At 53.5% G+C, this 21,480-nt stretch overlaps 2 protein-coding genes across 16 annotated transcripts; one reads left to right on the top strand and one right to left on the bottom strand.

Moving 5' to 3' along the window:
* The first annotated feature begins 349 nt into the window (after positions 1 to 349).
* LOC122383252 (tubulin alpha-3 chain-like) lies at positions 350 to 3,092 on the top strand. The gene is made up of 2 exons (XM_043369478.1): positions 350 to 568; positions 1,613 to 3,092. Exons 1-2 carry the CDS (start codon positions 566 to 568, stop codon positions 2,960 to 2,962), a joined length of 1,353 nt encoding a protein of 450 aa, XP_043225413.1. The 5' UTR covers positions 350 to 565; the 3' UTR covers positions 2,963 to 3,092.
* A 459-nt stretch (positions 3,093 to 3,551) lies between these two features.
* On the bottom strand, positions 3,552 to 17,518 carry LOC122383272 (transmembrane protein 245-like). Of its 15 annotated transcripts, none has more exons than XM_043369545.1 (18): positions 17,469 to 17,487; positions 15,510 to 16,094; positions 14,779 to 14,995; positions 14,252 to 14,319; positions 13,691 to 13,897; positions 12,916 to 13,038; positions 10,988 to 11,153; positions 10,570 to 10,691; positions 10,077 to 10,205; positions 9,563 to 9,730; positions 9,169 to 9,390; positions 8,536 to 8,694; positions 8,182 to 8,288; positions 7,690 to 7,820; positions 7,181 to 7,355; positions 6,687 to 6,863; positions 5,775 to 5,831; positions 3,552 to 5,474 (listed from the first exon to the last, which is right to left on the bottom strand). In XM_043369545.1, exons 2-17 carry the CDS (start codon positions 16,035 to 16,037, stop codon positions 5,813 to 5,815), a joined length of 2,718 nt encoding a protein of 905 aa, XP_043225480.1. In that variant the 5' UTR covers positions 16,038 to 16,094; positions 17,469 to 17,487; the 3' UTR covers positions 3,552 to 5,474; positions 5,775 to 5,812. The 15 variants fall into 15 exon arrangements, with proteins under 15 accessions (XP_043225480.1, XP_043225478.1, XP_043225472.1 ...); XM_043369543.1 differs by lacking the exon at positions 17,469 to 17,487 and adding an exon at positions 16,953 to 17,057; XM_043369537.1 differs by lacking the exon at positions 17,469 to 17,487 and adding an exon at positions 16,953 to 17,053 and having other exon boundaries at positions 12,916 to 13,086.
* Between the last annotated feature and the right edge of the window lie 3,962 nt (positions 17,519 to 21,480).

Genomic DNA, 21,480 nt, shown 5'->3' with positions numbered 1-21,480 from the left:
TCCTTTGACTATTCCTTTCCAATCTGAGACTGAAGGGCACGCGAGAGGGGCTCAATCCGGTTATAACTGGAAGCCTCTGGCCTTATACGGTGTTGGAGCTGGTAGGAAGCGGTGATGACCCGCCCGTTGCCCGAACCCCCGTTTTCTGTTTGGTATGCCTGGGACATTCCGGCCATTCCTAACCGTTTCATGCCGATGCTAATGATCCTTCACATAATCTATGAATTGTATGTGAAATGTTGAGTCCCAAGCCTCTTATTCTAATGGTTCATCCAGCATATGGCCGAACCCCCGGCTGACCTCCCCTGCCGGCTGCCCCGCGCGTCAGTCGGAGGGGGAGGGGAGGGGAGGGGCGCCGCCGCCCGCGCGCGCGCGCGCGTGACGCGGCCCCGTCGGCGGCTGGACCAATCAGGGACCGAGGGACATGCGAGGCTACAAGTAGCAGCGGGCCGCGGCCAACGGGTCATTTTCGAACTGCTGTCTCGCGGGAGCGTAGATCGGAAGGCTTCGTTACACGGCCTGGGTCTACCTTTCTTTGACAGCCAACGGATCTCAGATATTCATCATGGTAAGTCCGATTTTCAATTGCTTTTTGATAAATTGACCGACTGCAAAAGGCTAGGAAGTGATTTCTGATATTACTGAAACCGTTGGCTTGATTGAGTTCAATCAAGCCAACGGTTCGATTGAACTCAATCAGACCGGTGGATTCAGACTGAGTTTGAATGCCTTCCTTCAATCCGGTGGTCGGAACATTTGAGGCTGCGCGCTCAGTGAATATCTAAGTACCTACTGGAAGCGGGATAAAATGTTTTGTTCTTTTTCTGCCTTGATAGTCCTCTTTTGTATCAAGTCTAAAACCGGGCGGTCAGGCTCCCTTCATTCAGCACGTCGATCCTAAACCATGGTCATTGACCCCGTTTTGTACGTGGGTATTTCTAATAGCGAGGCTGTATGACTAAATTGAAATATATTTGGGCCAATATATACTGGTATGATTATAACTGTTAGCATGAGTAGCCCCACACCGGCCCCGCTGTACCAGTACCCTGCGGTCCAAGATGGCCGCTGGCGGGCCCTCGTGCTCTGGGCCGCCGCAGCGGATGTAGAGCGCGCCACCTGCCCGAGCCGGGGCAAACCTCCGACCCGGAGCTCACAGAGGGGAGGGATGGAAGGGAGGGGAGAGCGGCGGCTGCTGGGCACTCCGTCTCCCCTGGTGACCGCCAGGGGCGCTGCTGCCGCTCGGCAACTGAACGGGATCGTTACAGAGGGAAGATCAGCTGCGGGGGGGGGGGGGGAGGGTAAACTAACAAAGGCCAAGCCGCGTCACAGTCAGCTTTTCTGTGAATGGATGGTTGTTCAATATGTAATAACTAACGCTGATTTGGGTAATTAAGGCCTGCGGGATTTCTTGTGTAAAGGTAATTTTTTATTGACTTGCAATTTGCATTAGCAAGAGAGAAAAGCTTCGAGCTTCTTGATTTTCAAACAAACAACAAACAAACAAAAAAGTCACAATGGAAACCACTCAGCAGAAAATGATCCATTATTGCCATGCATTCCAGCACCAAGAGACCGTATATTTGACTGACCGTCTTTGCTCCCATTTCAGCGTGAGTGCATCTCCATCCATGTGGGTCAGGCCGGTGTCCAGATGGGCAACGCCTGCTGGGAGCTCTACTGCCTCGAGCACGGCATCCAGCCCGATGGCACCATCCCCTCGGACAAGTCCATGGGCGCCAGCGACGACTCCTTCTCCACCTTTTTCTCGGAGACGGGCGCCGGTAAGCACGTGCCGCGCGCCGTGTTCGTCGACCTGGAGCCGTCTGTGGTGGACGAGGTGCGCACGGGCGCCTACCGCCAGCTCTTCCACCCGGAGCAGCTCATCTCCGGCAAGGAGGATGCCGCTAACAACTACGCCCGCGGCCACTACACCATCGGCAAGGAGGTGGTCGACCTGGTGCTGGACCGCATCAGGAAGCTGGCCGACCAGTGCACCGGCCTGCAGGGCTTCCTCATCTTCCACTCGTTCGGCGGCGGCACCGGCTCCGGCTTCACCTCGCTGCTGATGGAGCGTCTCAGCGTCGACTACGGCAAGAAGTCGAAGCTGGAGTTCGCCATCTACCCGGCTCCGCAGGTGGCCACGGCCGTGGTGGAGCCGTACAACTCCATCCTGACCACCCACACCACCCTGGAGCACTCGGACTGCGCCTTCATGGTCGACAACGAGGCCATCTACGACATCTGCCGCCGCAACCTCGACATCGAGCGTCCGTCCTACGCCAACCTGAACCGGCTGATCGGCCAGATCGTCTCCTCCATCACGGCCTCGCTGCGTTTCGACGGCGCCCTGAACGTGGACCTGACAGAGTTCCAGACCAACCTGGTGCCGTACCCGCGTATCCACTTCCCGCTGGTCACCTACGCTCCGGTCATCTCGGCGGAGAAGGCCTACCACGAGCAGCTCTCGGTCTCCGAGATCACCAACGCCTGCTTCGAGCCGGCCAACCAGATGGTCAAGTGCGACCCGCGCCACGGCAAGTACATGGCCTGCTGCATGCTGTACCGCGGAGACGTCGTCCCGAAGGACGTCAACGCCGCCATCGCGGCCATCAAGACCAAGCGTAGCATCCAGTTCGTCGACTGGTGTCCGACCGGCTTCAAGGTCGGAATCAACTACCAGCCGCCGACCGTGGTGCCCGGCGGCGACCTGGCCAAGGTCTCCCGCGCTGTCTGCATGCTGTCCAACACCACCGCCATCGCCGAGGCCTGGGCGCGCCTGGACCACAAGTTCGACCTGATGTACGCCAAGCGCGCCTTCGTGCACTGGTACGTCGGCGAGGGCATGGAGGAGGGCGAGTTCTCCGAGGCGCGTGAGGATCTGGCCGCGCTGGAGAAGGACTACGAGGAGGTCGGCATCGACTCGGCCGAGGCCGAGGGTGACGAGGGAGATGAGTACTAGGCGTGCTGACGAGCAGCGAGCTTTGTCGTGACTCGTGAACCGGACAGCGGCTCGTAACCAGCCGCCGTCCGTCTTTTGTTAGTCTAGATAGCCTTCCGGAACGAACTCAAATACATTGAATCTGCATTTATGTGCTGTGTGTTGGAGCTGAGCGTCCGAACGAATGGACAGCAAGCGACGCGGGATGAAAAAGTACAAAGGGCGCTTGGGCTAGCTGGTCACAAGGCGAAGACTCCGAACCAAAGTAACATACACCTTTAATTATCATAACCCCCGCCGCCGCCGGGGTTGTGATCACGGCTTCCCCGAGTGACCAGACAAGCACGATGCACGCGGGGCAGAGCGTGAAACGTGACTGTAGGGGGAAGAGATAAGGAAAAAATAATGAGGTGGGGAGCCAGAGAAGCAGACACTCAAAGTAGATACGGCGAATAATGGGCTACGCCTGACTCTTTGTGTTCAGTTAGAATCAGTATTCTTATCTTCACTGTACTAACTGCCCGCCTTTCTTGTAGAAATGCAAAAGGCCGGCCTGTCCACATTTAGAATCCTTGCCCTGGCAGCTTGCTCTCGCCCACACAAAGTCGGCTTCAGTGCTTTGTCCATTGTATTCAGTAGTCACAGACGCGATAACAATCCATAGTCTGGCTAATGCCACCCGTGTAGTGCGCAGTAGGTGTGACTAAGGCGGCCCGGCCCTGGCGCCGACAGCACGGGTTGAGGGCGCCCACGCCGTATGGAGCGAACAGGTCCGGGTACACCGGCCACCCCACAGCCGGTGTGACCGGTGTGGCCTCAAAGTCGCAGAGAACGCCAGACGCCCGGTATTACAATATCGCGAGGGGGAGGCGCTGAGTCATGCCAGGTTGGCGAAATGGCAGTCAGGTCATGGCCAGCCTAGACAGTGGGTGAAGTTAGCAGAAAATTGTCACTGGGATAGATTCACCTAGCAGCGTTCATTTGATTTCAACACAACTCCATTACTTCATCATAAACAGATCAACACCCTCACTATTTAACAAGACAAGGCGGCATACTCCTCATTTACCCACACAGTGCACTTAAAACTACCAGCGACGATTTAATTTTCACCCGCGATCACATGACTGAAGTGCACACTCAGGTTACCTCGAAAACGCCCTAAACGGCCTCCGCAGCCCACGGGCGTATACCAGGGAAGGAAGGAAGGGTTGGCCGGCTGTGGGTGTGCTGAGCCGGTGGTGTGGCTCAGTCGCCGTCTGTGACCAAATATAGTCGGTGTCGGCGCGGCACGGGGCGGCCTGCAGCGTCCGCACCGGCGGGGACGGCACACGGGCCGAGTGGTAAACAAACAGCGGTACGGGGGCCGGTAGAGACGGCCGGGCGAGGGCACATTCGCACGGACACAAGTTAACCTAACCAAGTCATACGCGCTAACATTAGCAGGAAGATTCGCTTACAACATACATAGTTCACAGTGCACATGTTAAATAACTCAACGTAACAGCGCTAGCTGGGCTATGCAAAAACCAACGATTATAACGAAGCATACATCGTCCTTGCTAGTTCGCATGAAAACTAACTACATAGTTTCCATGCATCTGCTACCATTGCAAGGTGTGCAAGCGAAGCAAAACAACAACTGTTTGACGCAAACGTCGAGTCACTTAGTAGACTTTGAAGCATGCGCGGCGACTAACTAGTTACATTGCACGCGAACCCTCGGTCATATTTTGTGTTGAAAGATACTGAATAATGATAATTGTACTAAATCAAGTGCTGCAAAGTACCAACCAAAGAAAACGATTTGAAACATCTGGCAACATCTGACATCTCTACTACACCGCTTCTAGCGGCAGTTGATGATTGAGACAATGGAAACATGGACAAACTTATCAGCTACCTAGTCTGCATAACTAAAGAACGTATTTCAGAATCTACCCAAATGTCTGTTTCCTCCCCAACGGGAAACATTATGCAATGTGACATGCAACTTTCATACATATCACGTGAACACTACGATTCGTTTTCGTTAAGCAAGTGCGACAACTAAAATACGCTTACCACCATGAAGACAAGGAAAGGCACGCTTACAATTCATCCACTCTGTGCAGTTTAAAATACCAACCCCAGTGTCTATCACAAAAGTCTGTGAAGTGCAGCGTGCATATCGCAGTGTCCTGCCACTGTCCAATATCGCAGTCTATTTGGAGCCACAGACACTTATACAGAAACAAAGCGCAGAGTCGCGAAGCGTAGAGCACAGCCACATCTTGGGAGAAGGTTAAGCCCTCGAAGGCGGAGACGGGTAACTCGAGAAGCACAAAGTCGATGATTCGCGTCTCGCAGCACAGCTAGCAGGGGCTGGAGCGACTACGCTGCACAGACCAGCCACCCTGGCAGATGTTAGGTACGGTCGGTGACCCGGGACCGGGGACAGACGCCGAGGTGCCACCCCACCTTCAGAGTGACTCTGATGGACCCTCCAGCTCGGACTCGACGCTCCGGAGGTAGTCACATTCAGTTACTCGTCCTGCGAAACGGGCATCAGCATCAGTGTGGCAGTGAGAATAGACACATACACAAAAAATGAAAAGCAATCGCACGGTGTGCAGGACCCAAATACTTGTGAGTTTTTTTTTTAATTTGCTTTGAATAGAGTACACTATCTCGCGATTGTTGAAATCGACAGAGACCATGCGCTGAAGCATCGCTAATTACAGCAAGGCTTTGCATTACCTACAACCAAAATAAGCAGCAACGGAATGAACAGAAAATCGGCGTGAATACAGAGCGTACAAAACAGCAGCACGGGCAGGCCGGTTCGACTTACTGGTCAGCTGATCGAGCAGGCACACTGCGCAGCCACAATCAGCAAATGGTGCCCATCCTTAAATAAAGGTTACCAAAGGTGCCGGTCAGTGCCTCATGCCATGCTACCGAAGCTCAGCGTTAGAGTCGCTCACCAATGCTGCTCGTATCCGAACGGAAAATCACTTTGGAGACAAACGCGAGCCCGCGTCAGAGGAACATCAAAGTGACAGTCAAGACCGATTCTACTAACGGATGGGAGCAGGCGTATCCTGCCGCGAGGCTGTAATTCGTACCCAGCTCCGCGAAATTTCGGACGGCGCTCTGCCAAATGCTCGAGGGCTAAGAGCAATGTAAAAAACGACCGGATGCAGCCTGCAGCCAGCTGAATAGTTACAAATATTATAAAGTCAAGTACAGGGCCCCAGACATGCAGAACGGGCTGTGACAAAAGGCAAGAGCAAAAACTGATATTACTTCTGCGATCTGTCATCAGGAAAAGATAACTTATGGTTTTATGAGCAAAACAAAACATGTCTTACGATGACAAGAATCATTAACGCATGTCAGCTTAGTAATGCTTGCCACAATAACATACGAAACTGTTTCACAGTTGCATGCAAGTCAATAATTACAATATGCCTGCAGGCTGAGCAGCTAAGATCCTTTGCAGACCCCCCCCCCCCCTCCCTGCTGGTGTATGACCGGTGGCGACTGCTGGTGACAATGACGGGTCACGAAAGGGAGTGGTGGCGGAACATCCCACCACTGCTTATGGCACGGACAAATATTAAAGCCCTCACATTCCACCCTCGGTTCGGGCGCAGGGATCACCGGCTGAGCTGAAAAAGGTCCTGACGAGGGGTGCCTCTCCCCCCCCCCCCCGAATCACACAGATATGCAGACAGGCCGGGACCCCCTGCCGGGGACTGACCTTTTGAGCCGTCCGGCGAACAGCTTGCTCTCCTGGTCGGGCGTGTTGACCAGGCTCGAGTACATGTTAACGGCCACCAGTAGGCAGCAGAGCAGCACCGGGCCGAAGATGGCGCCCTCGATACCCAGCCAGAAGATACCGCCGGCGATCGCCAGACCCGTCAGGTACGGGTGACCGCTGGCAGAGTAACGGTCAAAGGTCAGAATACAGCCCCGGCGCCAGACAAGTCAGGTACGGGTGACCTCTGGCAGAGTAACAGTCAAAGGTCAGAATACAGCTCCCAAGCTAGACCAGACAAGTCAGGTATGGGTGACCGCTGTCAGAGTAACGGTCAAAGGTCAGAATATAGCCCCGGCGCCAGACCAGCCAGTTACGGATGACCAGTTGACCACTGACATAGCAAAGGTCAAAGGTCAGCCCGGTCAAAATAATGTGGCACATGGACCATCAACAAAAGCATTGTGCAGTTCACTAAAAAGAAAAGAAAGACTCACCCCTTGACCTCGCTGTAGATGGCGGTATCGACGAACAGAATGGGCGCCAGCTGGGCGGCGAAGAAGAGCAGCGCTGTTAGCGGCTGTGAGTGGACCAGCCAGAGCTCGAGGACGGCCGGCAGGGCGGCCCAGTAGCTGCCCAGGAACGGCACCGCGCCCAGCACGGCAGCCACCACTGCCAGGAAGGGGGAGGGAGGGTCAGAACGATGGAATAGGCTGAACTAAGACACCTCACTACCAGCACTGCGGAGGACACGGGCAGGGCCACGCGATCTGTCATCAGGCCGATTGTAGGCAACTGGCCATGTCCGAGAGACAACGGAAACGGCTGGGAATACGATGTTTATCATTCGCAGGAGTAACGAGACTCACTAGGAGCACTAAATTGAAGCGTAACGATGCTACATCCCCGTCCAATATAAGGCAACGTGTGGGAGCATGCATTACCGATACATTAATACTGCGTGACTAACTACAGTACCAATCCTCCTACTGGCCCTCCTCTTCACCTGACGGTAGGTAGACGAATTTGACGGCAAACACAGAGTGCACCAGCCACGTCCAGAGCAGGTAGAAGACGGCCATCTTGAAGGAGGCCACGAAGACGCTGCTGACCGCCTCATCCACAGCCATCACGAACCTGGCGCACAGGACGTGGGGAGTAATTTAATATGAGAACGAGTGTTAAGAATTGGATATCGAGAGAGAAAGCACCTCATCTTGGAGTGGTAGATATCTCGCAGCAATTGTAAAATTCAGAGCCAAATTGCCTTATCTCAGGTATTCAGTGAATTTACTAAAAACAGATCTTAATCGACCACAGTATATGAAGGATTGGTGTTAAGAAGTCTGTCCCACAGATCCTTCTCCGACCGCCGTGTCCTGCCGAGGCTGTCGGTTATCACCCACCTGCTGCTGCCGCCGAGACCTGCCGAGGCTGTCGGTTATCACCCACCTGCTACTACCGCCGTGTCCTGCCGAGGCTGTCGGTTATCACCCACCTGCTGCTACCCCGGCTGACCGGACCCAGTTTGGTTATCAGCTCCACGGGTTTGTACAGCTGGCCGCTGGAGCTCAGCAGGTAAAACAGAGCCGTCATGAACACGATCTGGAAACGGGGAGAGGCAGCGTCAGGGCGCGACACACGCCAACCGGGCACAGACAGCAGCCAGAGTAGGGTGGGGTCAGTCGTCACTGACGGAAACTGCTCTGGCAATTAAAGCATGAGGCGTCATCACTCATGGCAAGCTTCGGTCCTACAGCTGAGCCCTCCAGGATTGAGCACTGCGAAACCGTCACCGATCAGTGAGTTACGACTATCCTCCTGAGTCCTGAGTTCGCCCCACTGAACTCACCAGATTGAGGAGTGAGTTGAGCACGGCGAACCCGCCTCCGAGCAGCACCGAGATCAGCTGGGTGACCACCGACACCAGCATGGTGACGTTGGAGCGCAGGATGACCCACGACGAGTCCAGCACCGACAGCACCGTGTCCAGGTTGTCCTGAACGGCCGCCTGCGGAGAGACGCCGAGGTCAGTCATGAGCAGGCGTAGTAAGCGCGTACAGATTCGGTTAAAAGGGGCGGGTGGTGCAACGGCACAGGTAAATCGGCGAAGTGAGGGAGGGATGGACTTTCAGCATTCATTCATTTCAGCACTTTCATTCATTCATTCATTCATTCATTCATTCATTCATTCATTCATTAATTCATTAATTCATTAATTCATTAATTCATTCATTCATTCACTCATTCATTCAGACATTCAGGTACATTTCATTTATTCATACCTTAGGGATTCATTCATTCATTCATTCAGACATTCAGGTACATTTCATTTATTCATACCTAGTTTGGGCTTCATTCATTCAGACACTAGACGAAACACACACATCAGGCCGAGTGCTCCCACACCCGTCCCATCCCCTCCCCTCGACCTTCACATCAGTTGTACTCGCGGCACCACCGTCCGCAGGTCGGTCCGTCTCACCTTCACCGCGTCGACGGTGAGCAGGTCGGGGTAGCTCTGCACCTTCTCCAGCCAGGTCTGCCAGGCGTAGGCCAGACCGGTGCCGTCGACCACGGGCCCGACGGCCGGCGCCGCCACCACGGAGCTCACCCAGGCCTGGTACAGCCGCGTCCACAGCTCGACCGTCTCGCGCTCCAGCTGCTCCTGGCTCTGCGCGCCGGCGCCCTTCGTCAGGTCACGCACCTGTGGGAGGGGTGGGGTGTCACTCACTCAGGTCATACACCTGAGGGAAGGAGAGGGGTGCGAGTCAGGGGTTACACACCTGTGGGATGGGAGCGGGTCACATCACATAATTGAAGGAGCTGCAGGGAATATCGAGAAGTGAGAGAGGTGATTTCATCTCCCACGCACGCACCAGTTTGGAGATGTAGTCCTTGCCGTAGAGGTACCCGTTGTCGATCATCTGTTCGACCATGGTGCTCATGTTGGCCGGCATCATGGCCTGCAGGTCGGGGTTGGCCAGCACCGTCTGGTTGAACACGCTGCCGGCCATCTCGATCATGTGCACCGTCTCGCCGTATATCTGGGCGGGGAGGGTCGGCCGTCAGTCGCCGCGCAGCGGAACACAAAACAAGGAGCGCTGCTTTAGTAAAACATTACAAATCGGGTAATGAAAGTAATCATACATAAAAATAAATACATAAATACCATAGCGTTTTGCTAAAAAAATATGCATGAGAAACAGATGAAGTAATTAGCACACAAATTTTCTCCGTCCTTTGTTATGCAATGCCTTAGTAGTTATCATTTGCGCACAATTGGGAGAGCATCAAAGAAAGGTCATCAAAGAAGACAGACACACGCTCACCTGAACGGCAGCGAAGGAGACAAAGACAGGCGAGCAGTCCATACCACGTACACACCCTCACCTGCACGGCGGCGAACACGGCGGCGAAGGAGACGAAGAAGAGCGCGCCGAGCATGACCAGCACAGTGACGACGGCGTCCACGGAGCCCTGCACGCCGGCGATCACGTGGCCGTTGCCGCGCAGAATCAGCTGCCAACGGCGGACAGAAGGGTGCAGGTCAGCACTCCGCTGGAGTTTAACAGCAGACACTAAATCACGAGAATGGGAGGCAGGGACAGAGTCGGGATCGTTCATCACCGAGTCAGGTCATTGCAGTTACTGATTGACTGAGACGGCGTCTGGGCTTAACAAATTTTCCAGGATACTGTTGACAGAGGTAGAAACGTCATGTCAAAGGCGTCAAAACGATGCGATGTCAAACGTCATATGTAAGAAGTCTTGCGGTCTGTCATCAGTCTGCAAATCCAGGCCAGTAACGTATCTAACGGATCCCGCCCCTCCCGTCAGCAGCAGTGGACTCAGGACTGTCCGCGCCCGTCCGCGTGCCGCTCACCTTCCAGACACCTCTGACGGGCAGCGGCATGATGCCCTCGCGGCGCTCCTGGAGCCAGGCCAGCGCCGGCTGCAGGGCGGTGATCAGAGAGTCCTGGCCGCCAGACTGCCAGAAGTTGATCACTGCGCGCGGGCACATAAGGCGAGGTCAAAACATTAGATAGATTCTGGAAAGACGGAGCAAATTGAAGTCCTTAACAGCGAGGGGATAGCCCCTGTGACCCATTTCCCGCAGCATTGTCCAGCAATATTTTCTACGGTATAATCTTACTCGGCTTTTATGTTCTTTTATTTTCGCAAAACTGACACAAAATTGGCCGTCATTGCGACCCCAAACACAAATCATCATGAGCCCGCACGACATAAGTGACACCCTTACAGCGCTGCCCTGACACCACATCCAGTGTCGCTCGGCTCACCGATGCGTTTGAAGAAGTAGTAGACGATAACGATGGGCAGCATGGAGAGAAGCCAGATGCGTTGCCAGACGACCACCACCAGGCAGCAGTAGGCCACCGCCGTGATGTAGGTTGTGGTCGGAGAGTGGCCAGAGGACGGATCCGGTGCCGACGGCCGCTCGCCCGACTGCCGGGACAAACCGAGGAGGGTTGGCTCAGGCGCGTAAATATTGTGTCGGTAAATATATGTACGCTTTGACAAAGCAAATGGATGTGGATCATCTGACGTCTAGTTACGTGCACAATTATGAAGCAAACAATCCATTTAGAGGAACATAAGAAAACATAACAGAAGCGACCGCCCATAGCCAACCAGCAAACGCGAGTATGATTTACAGATATTCGAACATAAAATCGAACACAATTTGAAGAAAAAAAATCAAATTGTTACTATAAATTGACGGCTAACTGTTACAGCCGTCTGTCCGAATATCAGTGTTGCATCTAGGTCGCACACAACGGCCGGTGACGTTAGAGCAGTTACTTGCCGTCGCTGGCCGGCTCCGTTAGTTACCTGCGGCCGCTGCTAGGTCAGTCAGTATAGTTACCTGCGGTCGCTGCTGGGTCAGTCAGTTGGTAAAGTTAGTTACCTGTGGCCGCTGCTGGGGCCGGATGGTGGGCGACTCTCCAGTTTGTACGACATGGGGTTCGTTAGTTACCTGCGGCCGCTGCTAGGTCAGTCAGTATAGTTACCTGCGGTCGCTGCTGGGTCAGTCAGTTGGTAAAGTTAGTTACCTGTGGCCGCTGCTGGGGCCGGATGGTGGGCGACTCTCCCGTTTATACGATATGAGGTCCGTTAGTTACCTGCGGCCGCTGCTAGGTCAGTCAGTATAGTTACCTGCGGTCGCTGCTAGGTCAGTCAGTATAGTTACCTGCGGTCGCTACTGGGTCAGTCAGTATAGTTACCTGCGGTCGCTGCTAGGTCAGTCAGTTAGTATAGTTATTTACCTGCGGCCGCTGCTGGGGCCGGATGGTGGGCGACTCTCCCGTTTATACGATATGAGGTCCGTTAGTTACCTGCGGCCGCTGCTAGGTCAGTCAGTATAGTTACCTGCGGCCGCTGCTAGGTCAGTCAGTATAGTTACCTGCGGTCGCTACTGGGTCAGTCAGTATAGTTACCTGCGGTCGCTGCTAGGTCAGTCAGTTAGTATAGTTATTTACCTGCGGCCGCTGCTGGGGCCGGATGGTGGGCGACTCTCCCGTTTATACGATATGAGGTCCGTTAGTTACCTGCGGCCGCTGCTAGGTCAGTCAGTATAGTTACCTGCGGTCGCTGCTAGGTCAGTCAGTATAGTTACCTGCGGTCGCTGCTAGGTCAGTCAGTATAGTTACCTGCGGTCGCTACTGGGTCAGTCAGTATAGTTACCTGCGGTCGCTGCTAGGTCAGTCAGTTAGTATAGTTATTTACCTGCGGCCGCTGCTGGGGCCGGATGGTGGGCGACTCTCCCGTTTATACGATATGAGGTCCGTTAGTTACCTGCGGCCGCTGCTAGGTCAGTCAGTATAGTTACCTGCGGCCGCTGCTAGGTCAGTCAGTATAGTTACCTGCGGCCGCTGCTGGGTCAGTCAGTATATTCTTAGGTGTTGTTTTTATCCGCTGGGACTGAGAGCGTGAGATGATGTTTTTCGTACTCCAGCGTAGAAGGGTAGCCATACGGCCGCCACGGTTGACAGTGATGACATCAGTCATCTTTTGCAAGCTCGTTAAAGATTTGGGCTATACGGGGATTCGAACCCCGGACCTTTGGATTAGCGCTCCAATGCTCTTCCGTATGGCTACCCTTCTACGCTGGAGTACGAAAAACGTCATCTCACGTCAGTCAGTATAGTTACCTGCGGCCGCTGCTGGGGCCGGATGGTGGGCGACTCGGCCGCCGTTAGTTAGTTACCTGTGGCCGCTGCTGGGGCCGGATGGTGGGCGACTCGGCCGGCCCGCTGACGGTCTGCACAGAGGAGCCGCGCGCCGGGCCCGGCACAGAGTCCTCTGCCGGCCCCTCCGACTCCGCCGCCTGCTGCAGGGTGCGCGGGCGGGCCCGGCTCAGCGGGGTGGAGGTCATGCCCTATTACACAGAACGAGGACCGAGGTCGGTTTGGTCAGAGCATATCTAACAGAACAGAGACCGAGAGGTCAGACTGGTCAGAGCGCAGCAGTGTTCCATTTTTCAGACTTTTGGTGGCAAATAACACCTAATGGAGAAAATACTTTCATCCCTAAAATATGAATGACCGACTTAACTTCATCTCTGAAAAAAGTTTCATGTATTCCCAACAGCCAATTTACATGTCATTTGACAGTTGATGCACCCACATCCTTTTGTTTCACACCCTGTCAAGATTCTGACATGAAATCCTGGTTTAGCAGTTGGCATACAAATTGGCATTACACCATTTGGCAAATATACTTTGGTTATTTACTTCCTTTTTTCTCATCCTAGGATTTTTTTCTTCTTCATCGGCACACCCAACCAAAATCCAATTTTAGAACACTGGAGCGCAAGAATATGATAGCCATGATTTCAACAGTTCAGGCCATTTAGCCAGATGTAAGCATTCACTGTCGGTACAATATCGACAGAATATCTGACACATCACCCCACCGCCACCCCACAGTCACAGTGCGGTAGTGCAGCCGCAGCCGTGTCGCCAGTCCTCAGCCGTACGTACCTTCTGCGCCAGGTAGGCGGCCGCCCGGCTGCTGGAGGCCGCAGTGGGCGTGGTCTCCACTCCGGAGGGCGTGGCCTCCGCGTCGGCCGGCGACTGGGCAATGGAGGAGGGCATGCTGCCGGGCGACTCGTCCTCGCCCGGACTCAGGAGGCCGGCCGGCGCCGCAGGAGCAGCCTCCGGCTCCGCGGCCACAGCCTCGACAGATGACTGGGGAGGACACAGGCAGGGGGTGAGGTGGAGCAGTGGTTACGCGATAAAAACAACGACCGTAAAATACCATTATCGTAGAGCTTGAAAATAGCTGGCATGCGTCATGATTCAAGGAAATAACTGTACTACAGAAAAACCCATCTCGTATGACCGCGCGCGAAATGTTACGCTCAGAAAATGATAGGGCAAAAATTATGGATTGCCGAAGCGGGGAAAATACAAACATGAAGCTGGCTAGAATAGTTTGTATCGTCCGATACTGTTAAGTTACATAGAAAATTCGTCTTTTACGTTAAACGCCTCTCAGAGCACAAGACCACTTGGTCACATTGCTTGATCTCGATACTGTACCTGGTCGCGAGAGATGCACTCGTCGCACATAATGGCCATGATGGTCTTGGACATTGAAACGTTAATGCCTGGGGAGGGTAACCAGAGGCCGTCAGGGTGGCACACACACACACAGACAACTACGGTTGCTATTCGCTATCGGTTTATGGGGAAATAGTGGAGATTCATGCACCACTCGTGACTCAGTTTTCAGCCCTCACGGAGCTGGCCATATTCTCAACGTGCAGAAAGGGGAACGCCAGACTAATAATTCATATGCATTATGCATTGCACATTCTGTCCTCCAGCAAATTTCGACACAAAAAAAATCACCCACATCTAAATGCTCGCTTATCATGGAAGGAGTTCGGCGTTCGCTTTCGTTAGAAAAACCTTATTCACTAGCACACACCTACATGAAAGCTACCCTCTTCTCATTATGCTGAGCGAACGCTCGCCCAGGGACACCTCTCCGTGCAGGTACCCTTTATCTCCCACTCCACCACCCCATCACTGCGGTCGCGTGGCAGCGTGTCGGGTGCACTCGCCTTCGTCCTGCTGCTCCCTGCGGCGCGCCAGTACCTCGGTGACGAAGCCGACCGCCATCAGCGCCACCAGGCCGACAAAGATGGGTCCGGCCAATGAGCCGGCCAGTCCCGAGAGGAAGCCGAGCAGCAGCAGCCAGCAGGGCACCGCGAACCGGCGGGTGGCCGGTGACCAGAAGAACGCCACGGCCAGCACGTACCCGGCCAGCAGCGTCCAGCACTGTCGGCGGCCAGGTCAGGAGGTCAGCAAACACCAGCAGTACCCAGCACTGGCGGCGGCCAGGTCAGGTCAGCAAACACCAGCAGTGCCCAGCACTGTCGGCGGCCAGGTCAGGTCAGCAAACATCAGCACTCAGCAGTGCCCAACACTGTCGGCGGCCAGGTCAGGTCAGCAAACGCGAGTAGTGCCCAGCACTGTCGGCGGCCAGGTCAGGTCAGCAAACGCGAGCAGTGCACCGCACTGTCGGCGGACGGCAGTCAGCGGGCCAGGTCAGGAGTACACACGATCCGTCGAGCAGCGTCCACTATAATGTTACAAGGCCTACGGCAGCGCGACGAGAAGCGTCAGCAGGTCGCGGAGGATCGGCACACATAACTGGGTGGTAATGACTGACGATAAATTAGTGGCTCTGTTTCATACTGAATGAGCTAAAGGCAAAATAAGACTTGTCACCGATGCTGATCTCCCTCCTCCCGGATCCACTACCCCCGGTAAATGGTCCCAGTCGACTGACCAGCAGTTTGTTGTAGAAGATGCTGGTGAGCAGCCAGAGCAGGTTTCCGACCACGCCGTGGCTGACGATCCACAGCAGCGCCAGCAGTACGCTCGGCGTGTAGAACCACACCACGTTCACCACGGCGATGGCCACCACGAAGGCGGCCAGCGCGCGGATGTGCCGCACCGCCGCGTCGCCGATGGCGTCCGTGGCCGCGTCGAACGCCCACAGCGGCGCCAGCAGCGCGTGCAGGAACAGCGGCGAGCCACTGCGCTCCAGGTCGGCCAGCCAGCGGCGCGCGGCCGCCGTCAGCCGGCGCTTCACCGGGTGTGTGACGGTGCCGAGCAGCAGCGCCCACAGCAGCGGCTTCACGAACGGCTGGAACACGGCGTACGTGGCCAGCCCGATGGCGCTCACCGTGATGACGCCGGCCAGTGCGGCCACGTTGAACAGCGCCTGCTTGACGCCCTTCTCATGGGTGGGCGGAATGTAGCTGAACACGCTCTCCAGTGGTGTGCGCACCGCACCCGCAGACGAAGACGCCATGGTAGGTGGTCTTAAACGGGCGTTCTGGCTCAACAGTCACTGGCCGCGGTTCACTGGCTGCCAAGAGAGGTATTGGTCATAATATATTGAGAGACCATAGGTACCTACCATAGGTACCTACCATAGGACCATAGGTATTGAGACCATGGCACAGGCTGGTCCTCAGCCAATCAGAGTGCCGTTGGTCTGAACTCGGCAATAGGTATATGATTGGTGAATCATCAATGAGTAATGAGCTTCCACTGCAAGCACAATTGTGATCACTGCACAATCTGAACTCTGGGCCTTGTTTCACCGTCCCAACGCTGCGCACGCCGCAGCATGCTGGGAGCTACGTCATACCTTGACCTAGGTACCATAACATCACTCAAATGAGTAATGGCATTGCGTGCGATCCATTAGCTTATGATGAAATGTGTTTGATACATAGTTCCTAAAGAACCAAGGAAAAAGAGAGCAGAGGTCAGGTTTGAGTGTGAATACTGCCAGCGTACTGCTGGCACTGGCGACGCTGCACGCTAGCGCTTTACGATGACGTCATAGCTAAGAGTCAGAGTGAAGTTTGTTGAACGTTCATATTGCCATGGAAACCCAACACGCCGACACGCACAGTGCACTGCAGCGCTTTCAGCTTTGCCATAAAACACCGCCCTAGTCCTCTGTCAAGTGTCAAAGATGGAAAATACTCACTAAGTAAAAATATAATTTTTCTGACCTATGCCTGGTAAATGCCCGTCCATTATTTTCTCTAATCATTTTAATAATGAAACTCGTTAAACTGTTGAAAAAAATCAGGAGTGATATATTTCATTTTGCTTTAGATTTGATATATTCCCTTGAGACTTTTAACGGTAGTCGTATTTAAACTACCTAAATATATCAATATACCAAGGAGCCTGATATCAACAAAGTTACCTGTTGGGATTTAAGGAGATCCTTACGATTTTAGGTTTTTAATAATGCCCTTGGTCTTTAACACAAATAATCTCTCCCCCTTTCGGCTCTCTCTATCGCCTGGATAAAAATAGGCCCCGCCCATCCCAATCAGCTGCTGCATGACGAGTTGATGACGACAACCACTACTTACCAGCAACCAATCTAGGGATAGCGTACGTGACAGTAATGGTGCAGCGGTTGCAAAATATTACATTGTTATTCAAACGGTGTTTGCTTTGAGGATGAGGTTAGATTAGATGAAGTGTTGATGAAAGCAGGTATTTTTTTAAAATATTTTTTTGACAATTTTTTGCCCTTGTTTTACTTAATAGCTGAACCCGGGACCACCTGAAGTCTAAACCTTATTTTATATAACATGTCAATGCTGATGCTGTCTTGAAATGTGAAATTTAGACAATGGTAATAGGAATAATGAATAGCAATTTCACCAACAACATTTTAATCTCTAGGAAGTGCAATTAAAATTAAAATCACTGTCTGCCACACTGCTCCATCCTGCTGAGGGCTGTTCACGGACCCTGTGTGCGGTCGGACCGCACACAGCCTCCAAGCTCCGCCCACTGCGTCCCTACGTCAGCCTTGCGTCACCGCACACAGCGACCGCTGTGGCCGGTCGGAGCCCTGATCGGCGGCCGGCTAGTACTCTTGCCCGCGCTCACATACGTGCACGTTACCCCGGCAACGGGCTATTGACCAATGAGAAGCGAGAAAAGTGTTACGTCACTGCGATTTTTCATATACCTGTGCCCCCCGGACGTGACGTAGTGTGCTCGCGCGCGTGCAGGGTCTCTGCGATCGAAAAAGAGCGCTAGCAGCGCGCCACTCGACGCCGCAATTGTCAAAAGCGGCGTGTTAGTATGCTTTATTATGAATGATGTGTGTAAAAGTGAGTTTTTATGTTGTTTATTTGGAGGAAATGGTTGGAATAAATTAAGTTATTTTTATTTCTGTTGGTTGGAGTTTTTATTCAAAAGATTTCGGTCTATACCATTGATATTTACTGAAAATACCTTCGCTTGAATAAATTGCAGATATTTGGCGACTGAAGTGTTAGGTAAGACTAAATGATATGTAAAAAGGTAAGAGACACCCTGATTATCATTTGAGAAACGAAAATATATGAATTTTCCTTATAAGATTCGCTCAATATGCTACTCCGCGGTTTATGCCCCGAGGGTGTCCGAGGGTTCCCGTTAGTTTGTCGTTGGCGCTCGGCTCGCGCGCGAGCCGACGTCACCGCGTGTGACGTCGGCTCGCGAAATACGTCATACCCTGCACACAAAATAGCCGGCTGCCGAACAGCGCTCCGGACTGGCCACAGCGGACCGTCCACCGCACGCAGCCGTGACGTCAGAGCCGCCTACCCATCCCCTACCCCCACGCCTGCTGGACGTACCGCACACAGCGCACGCAGCAGTGTGCGGTGCCCGTGAACACCCGGTCATGCAACCAACGTTCATGGGTGGTGTTTCACAGCAGAGCACGCACTGCAGTGCTCTGAGGGCTGTTCACGGGCCCTGTGTGCGGTCGGACCGCACACAGCCTCGAAGCTCCGCCCACTTCGTCCCTACGTCAGCCTTCCGTCACCGCACACAGCGATCGCTGTGGCCGGTCGGGACTGGCCACAGCGGACCGTCCACCGCACGCAGCCGTGACGTCAGAGCCGCCTACCCATCCCCTACCCCCACGCCTGCTGGACGCACCGCACACAGCGCACGCAGCAGTGTGCGGTGCCCGTGAACACCCCTCAGCACTGCAGTGCACTGCAGTGCGCTGCGTGTGTCAGAGCATTGGGTTTCCATGGCAGTGTCAACAAACTTCACTGTGATGCTAAGCTATGACAGCATCCCAGAACGCTAGCACGCTGCGGTACCAGCACCAGCAGCATGCTAGCAGTATTTGAACTCAAACCTCTGTTCTTGGTACGGTTTTTCAGAACCTCTCACTCTGTTCCATATGCGATTGATCATAAACTAAGAGATCACATGCAACGTCATTTGAGTGATGCTATGGTATGCCGTAGCTACCAGTGCACACAGTGTCTGGATGGTGAAACAGGGCCATTATTAATCACATTTGCTCTGCTTTGTTTCAGCAGAAACCTGTCTGCACATGGGAGGAGCGCAACAAAAGCCCATCAAGTTCATGCATGGCAGTGGATCTCAACAGGAGAAAACCAGAAAGAACATGGATGCTTGTAGATTGCAGTTGTACACTGCTGTTATCACCTGATGTGCGTGGCTGGCATTGCTCCTGGCAAGAACCACCTGCAAGTGATGAGATGGTGCCTCAGTCGTTGAGTGTGCTGCAGTGTGAGAGGCGCCCTGATCTCTACTTTGTGATGGGTTTCCATTGGAGGTTCAACTGAGAAGTGAGAACTGACTGTGACCATGCTTGAGCATGCCAGTGGAGCTTTACATGCTTAGGGCAGCTTTTGAACAGATGCTGACCATGGCATGTCCCATCCAGTTATCACGTGCACAGAATGGTGGGGGGAGGGCAACTCTGGGCTCTTGAGTCAGCCCTACTGCACAGGGGGTACAGATGGCAGCTTACGTTTGGTGTGTCCTGCACTGCATTATCAAGCCCAGTCTGCGCCACAGGCAATGGGTCGGGCTGCACTAATTTAAAGGCAGACTATCTTGCAAAGGAGGCTGGCATCCTCTCCCATAATGACACACCAATTGGCAATCATCGCTGCGATGATCACGAGGGTGTCTGCTTATCTAACATGGTGAGGTGGAGAGCCAGTTCAAGCTGGCCTGAGGGATGGTTTTACTTCATCTGAGGCCCCCTTTCCCCGCCTGCCAGGTCCGGTCAAACGACCGCTTCACAGTGAACGACTTGCAGTGGATGCCGTCCCACAGCGCAACGAGCGCGCCGACCAGAGGCGGCGGCCAAGAGGCGGCCGCGCTCCCCCAGTCGACGGTCCCGGTGGACGTCGGCAACGCCCACCGCGCGACCATCAGATCGGCTCGCGACAGCGCCGTCGCCGACTGACCGCATGACTGGTATCTGTTCTTGATGTGGGACCGACTGCCACCGCCGGTCGCGGAAGGGCATCGCTCATCGGCCATCGACGTCCGCCAGCTTCGCGTGGGTCACTGTTCGGGCTGCCACCAATACACCGAATCGGATGGAACCCTGTCGGCGAATGCCGGCGGTGCCCCGACATCGACTGCGCGGCGGCCAGTGCATCGCGTGCCGGGATGAGGCTGGCACCCCCGATCGGTCATTGGTCACAAACCGTGTCCCAGCTCATGACTGCATCCAGCGCAGCTCTGTGAGATGTTCTGCAGCTGCTGCAGTCTGCCGCGTGTGTTGAAAGAAGAATGAACATGAGAAAACCTCAAAACTTTATGCCTATTCGTAATTGACCAGTATTGGAATAAGTTTGGATTTTGAGAATTTGTGTCCCTGTGCTTGTGCCTGTGTGGAAAGGCATGCTTTACGGTGTACCATCTCAATGTCAAATCCCGGCTGCGCTGTGCGGATTTGTGCGGCTGCTGACAGGCCACCTGGGTGCCAACGTATGTCAATGTGCGAATCCGCGAATACGTTGTGTTTCGTCAGTCAGTATCGTTCTGAAAATATTGACTGCAATAGGCTATATAGCGTATGACGGTTCAGCCCAGCAGTAATAACTGACCATTGATTGGGCGAATTTTGTGTGGTGGTTCGCTAATACATAACCTAAAGAGTGTTTTGCCGGAATCGTTTAGTAGCAGAACTGACCGGAATATAAGTAGAATGCAACGGTTTGAATCGTTAATTTGTTGAAACGATTGTTCTCTGAGACCACTGTGTAACTTTTGACCTGAGAATCACCAATTATAACGACAATGGGGAAGCAGTAGGCTGTACTGTAGAGTGTAGGCAACACTATATAGTTGGCACATTTACGGAAGCACACGACTTACGCAGTGGACATCTGCATCATGCATGTTAAGGTTTACTGGGAAGAGTGAGAAATTAGTCAGAATATAACTGACTAAGGAAAATAGGCGATATTTCCTATTGAGCTGGGGCGGAGAGGGGGAGGGGACGTGTGGTCAGCTATGCCAATAATTCATTCTCTTTATGCAGCTGTGTAAAAGGGCGTCCGTTTTTGGGTTAGACCTTCCCCATCGGCCATTTCCAAGTTAAATCGTGGTGGAGAGTCTGGAGACCTCAGCCTCGGTAGTCGGTACCCTGCGCGCTGCGCCACCTTGCGAAACATAAAGCAGCAGTCCTGACATCTACAGGCGTGACTTTTCATGAAAGCGCGGATGTGTTCGCGCTTATGCGAAGAAAATTCTTCCGAGTATGGTTGATAATGAGATTAATTGTTGTCATTTATTTATTAATTCATTGGCAAAAGTACCCTAATAAATCGGTAAAATAGCTTGAACTGTATCGTATTTCCTTGGGAAAAAATGACGAACTCATCCTAAGACATCCAGATTATTGGATGCGTTCGTCAGTTGTAAGTAGTTCAAGTTTTTGG

Source organism: Amphibalanus amphitrite, unplaced genomic scaffold (genome assembly GCF_019059575.1).
Source record: "Amphibalanus amphitrite isolate SeventyFive unplaced genomic scaffold, NRLGWU_Aamphi_draft 000159F_arrow, whole genome shotgun sequence".
NCBI lineage: Eukaryota > Metazoa > Arthropoda > Thecostraca > Balanomorpha > Balanidae > Amphibalanus > Amphibalanus amphitrite.
The sequence above is the reverse complement of the archived record's forward strand: the minus strand, read 5'-3'. Positions and strand labels throughout refer to the sequence as shown.

Excerpts from the sequence above, each read along its gene's own strand:
- LOC122383272 (XM_043369533.1), bottom strand. The coding sequence starts at position 16,037 with ATGGCGTCTTCGTCTGCGGGTGCGGTGCGCACACCACTGGAGAGCGTG. Across the intron at positions 13,087-13,690 it reads CCGCCTACCTGGCGCAGAAG|GGCATGACCTCCACCCCGCT; the intron begins GTACGTACGGCT and ends TCTGTGTAATAG. Across the intron at positions 5,938-6,686 it reads TTCGCCGGACGGCTCAAAAG|TGATTTTCCGTTCGGATACG; the intron begins GTCAGTCCCCGG and ends TTGTCTCCAAAG.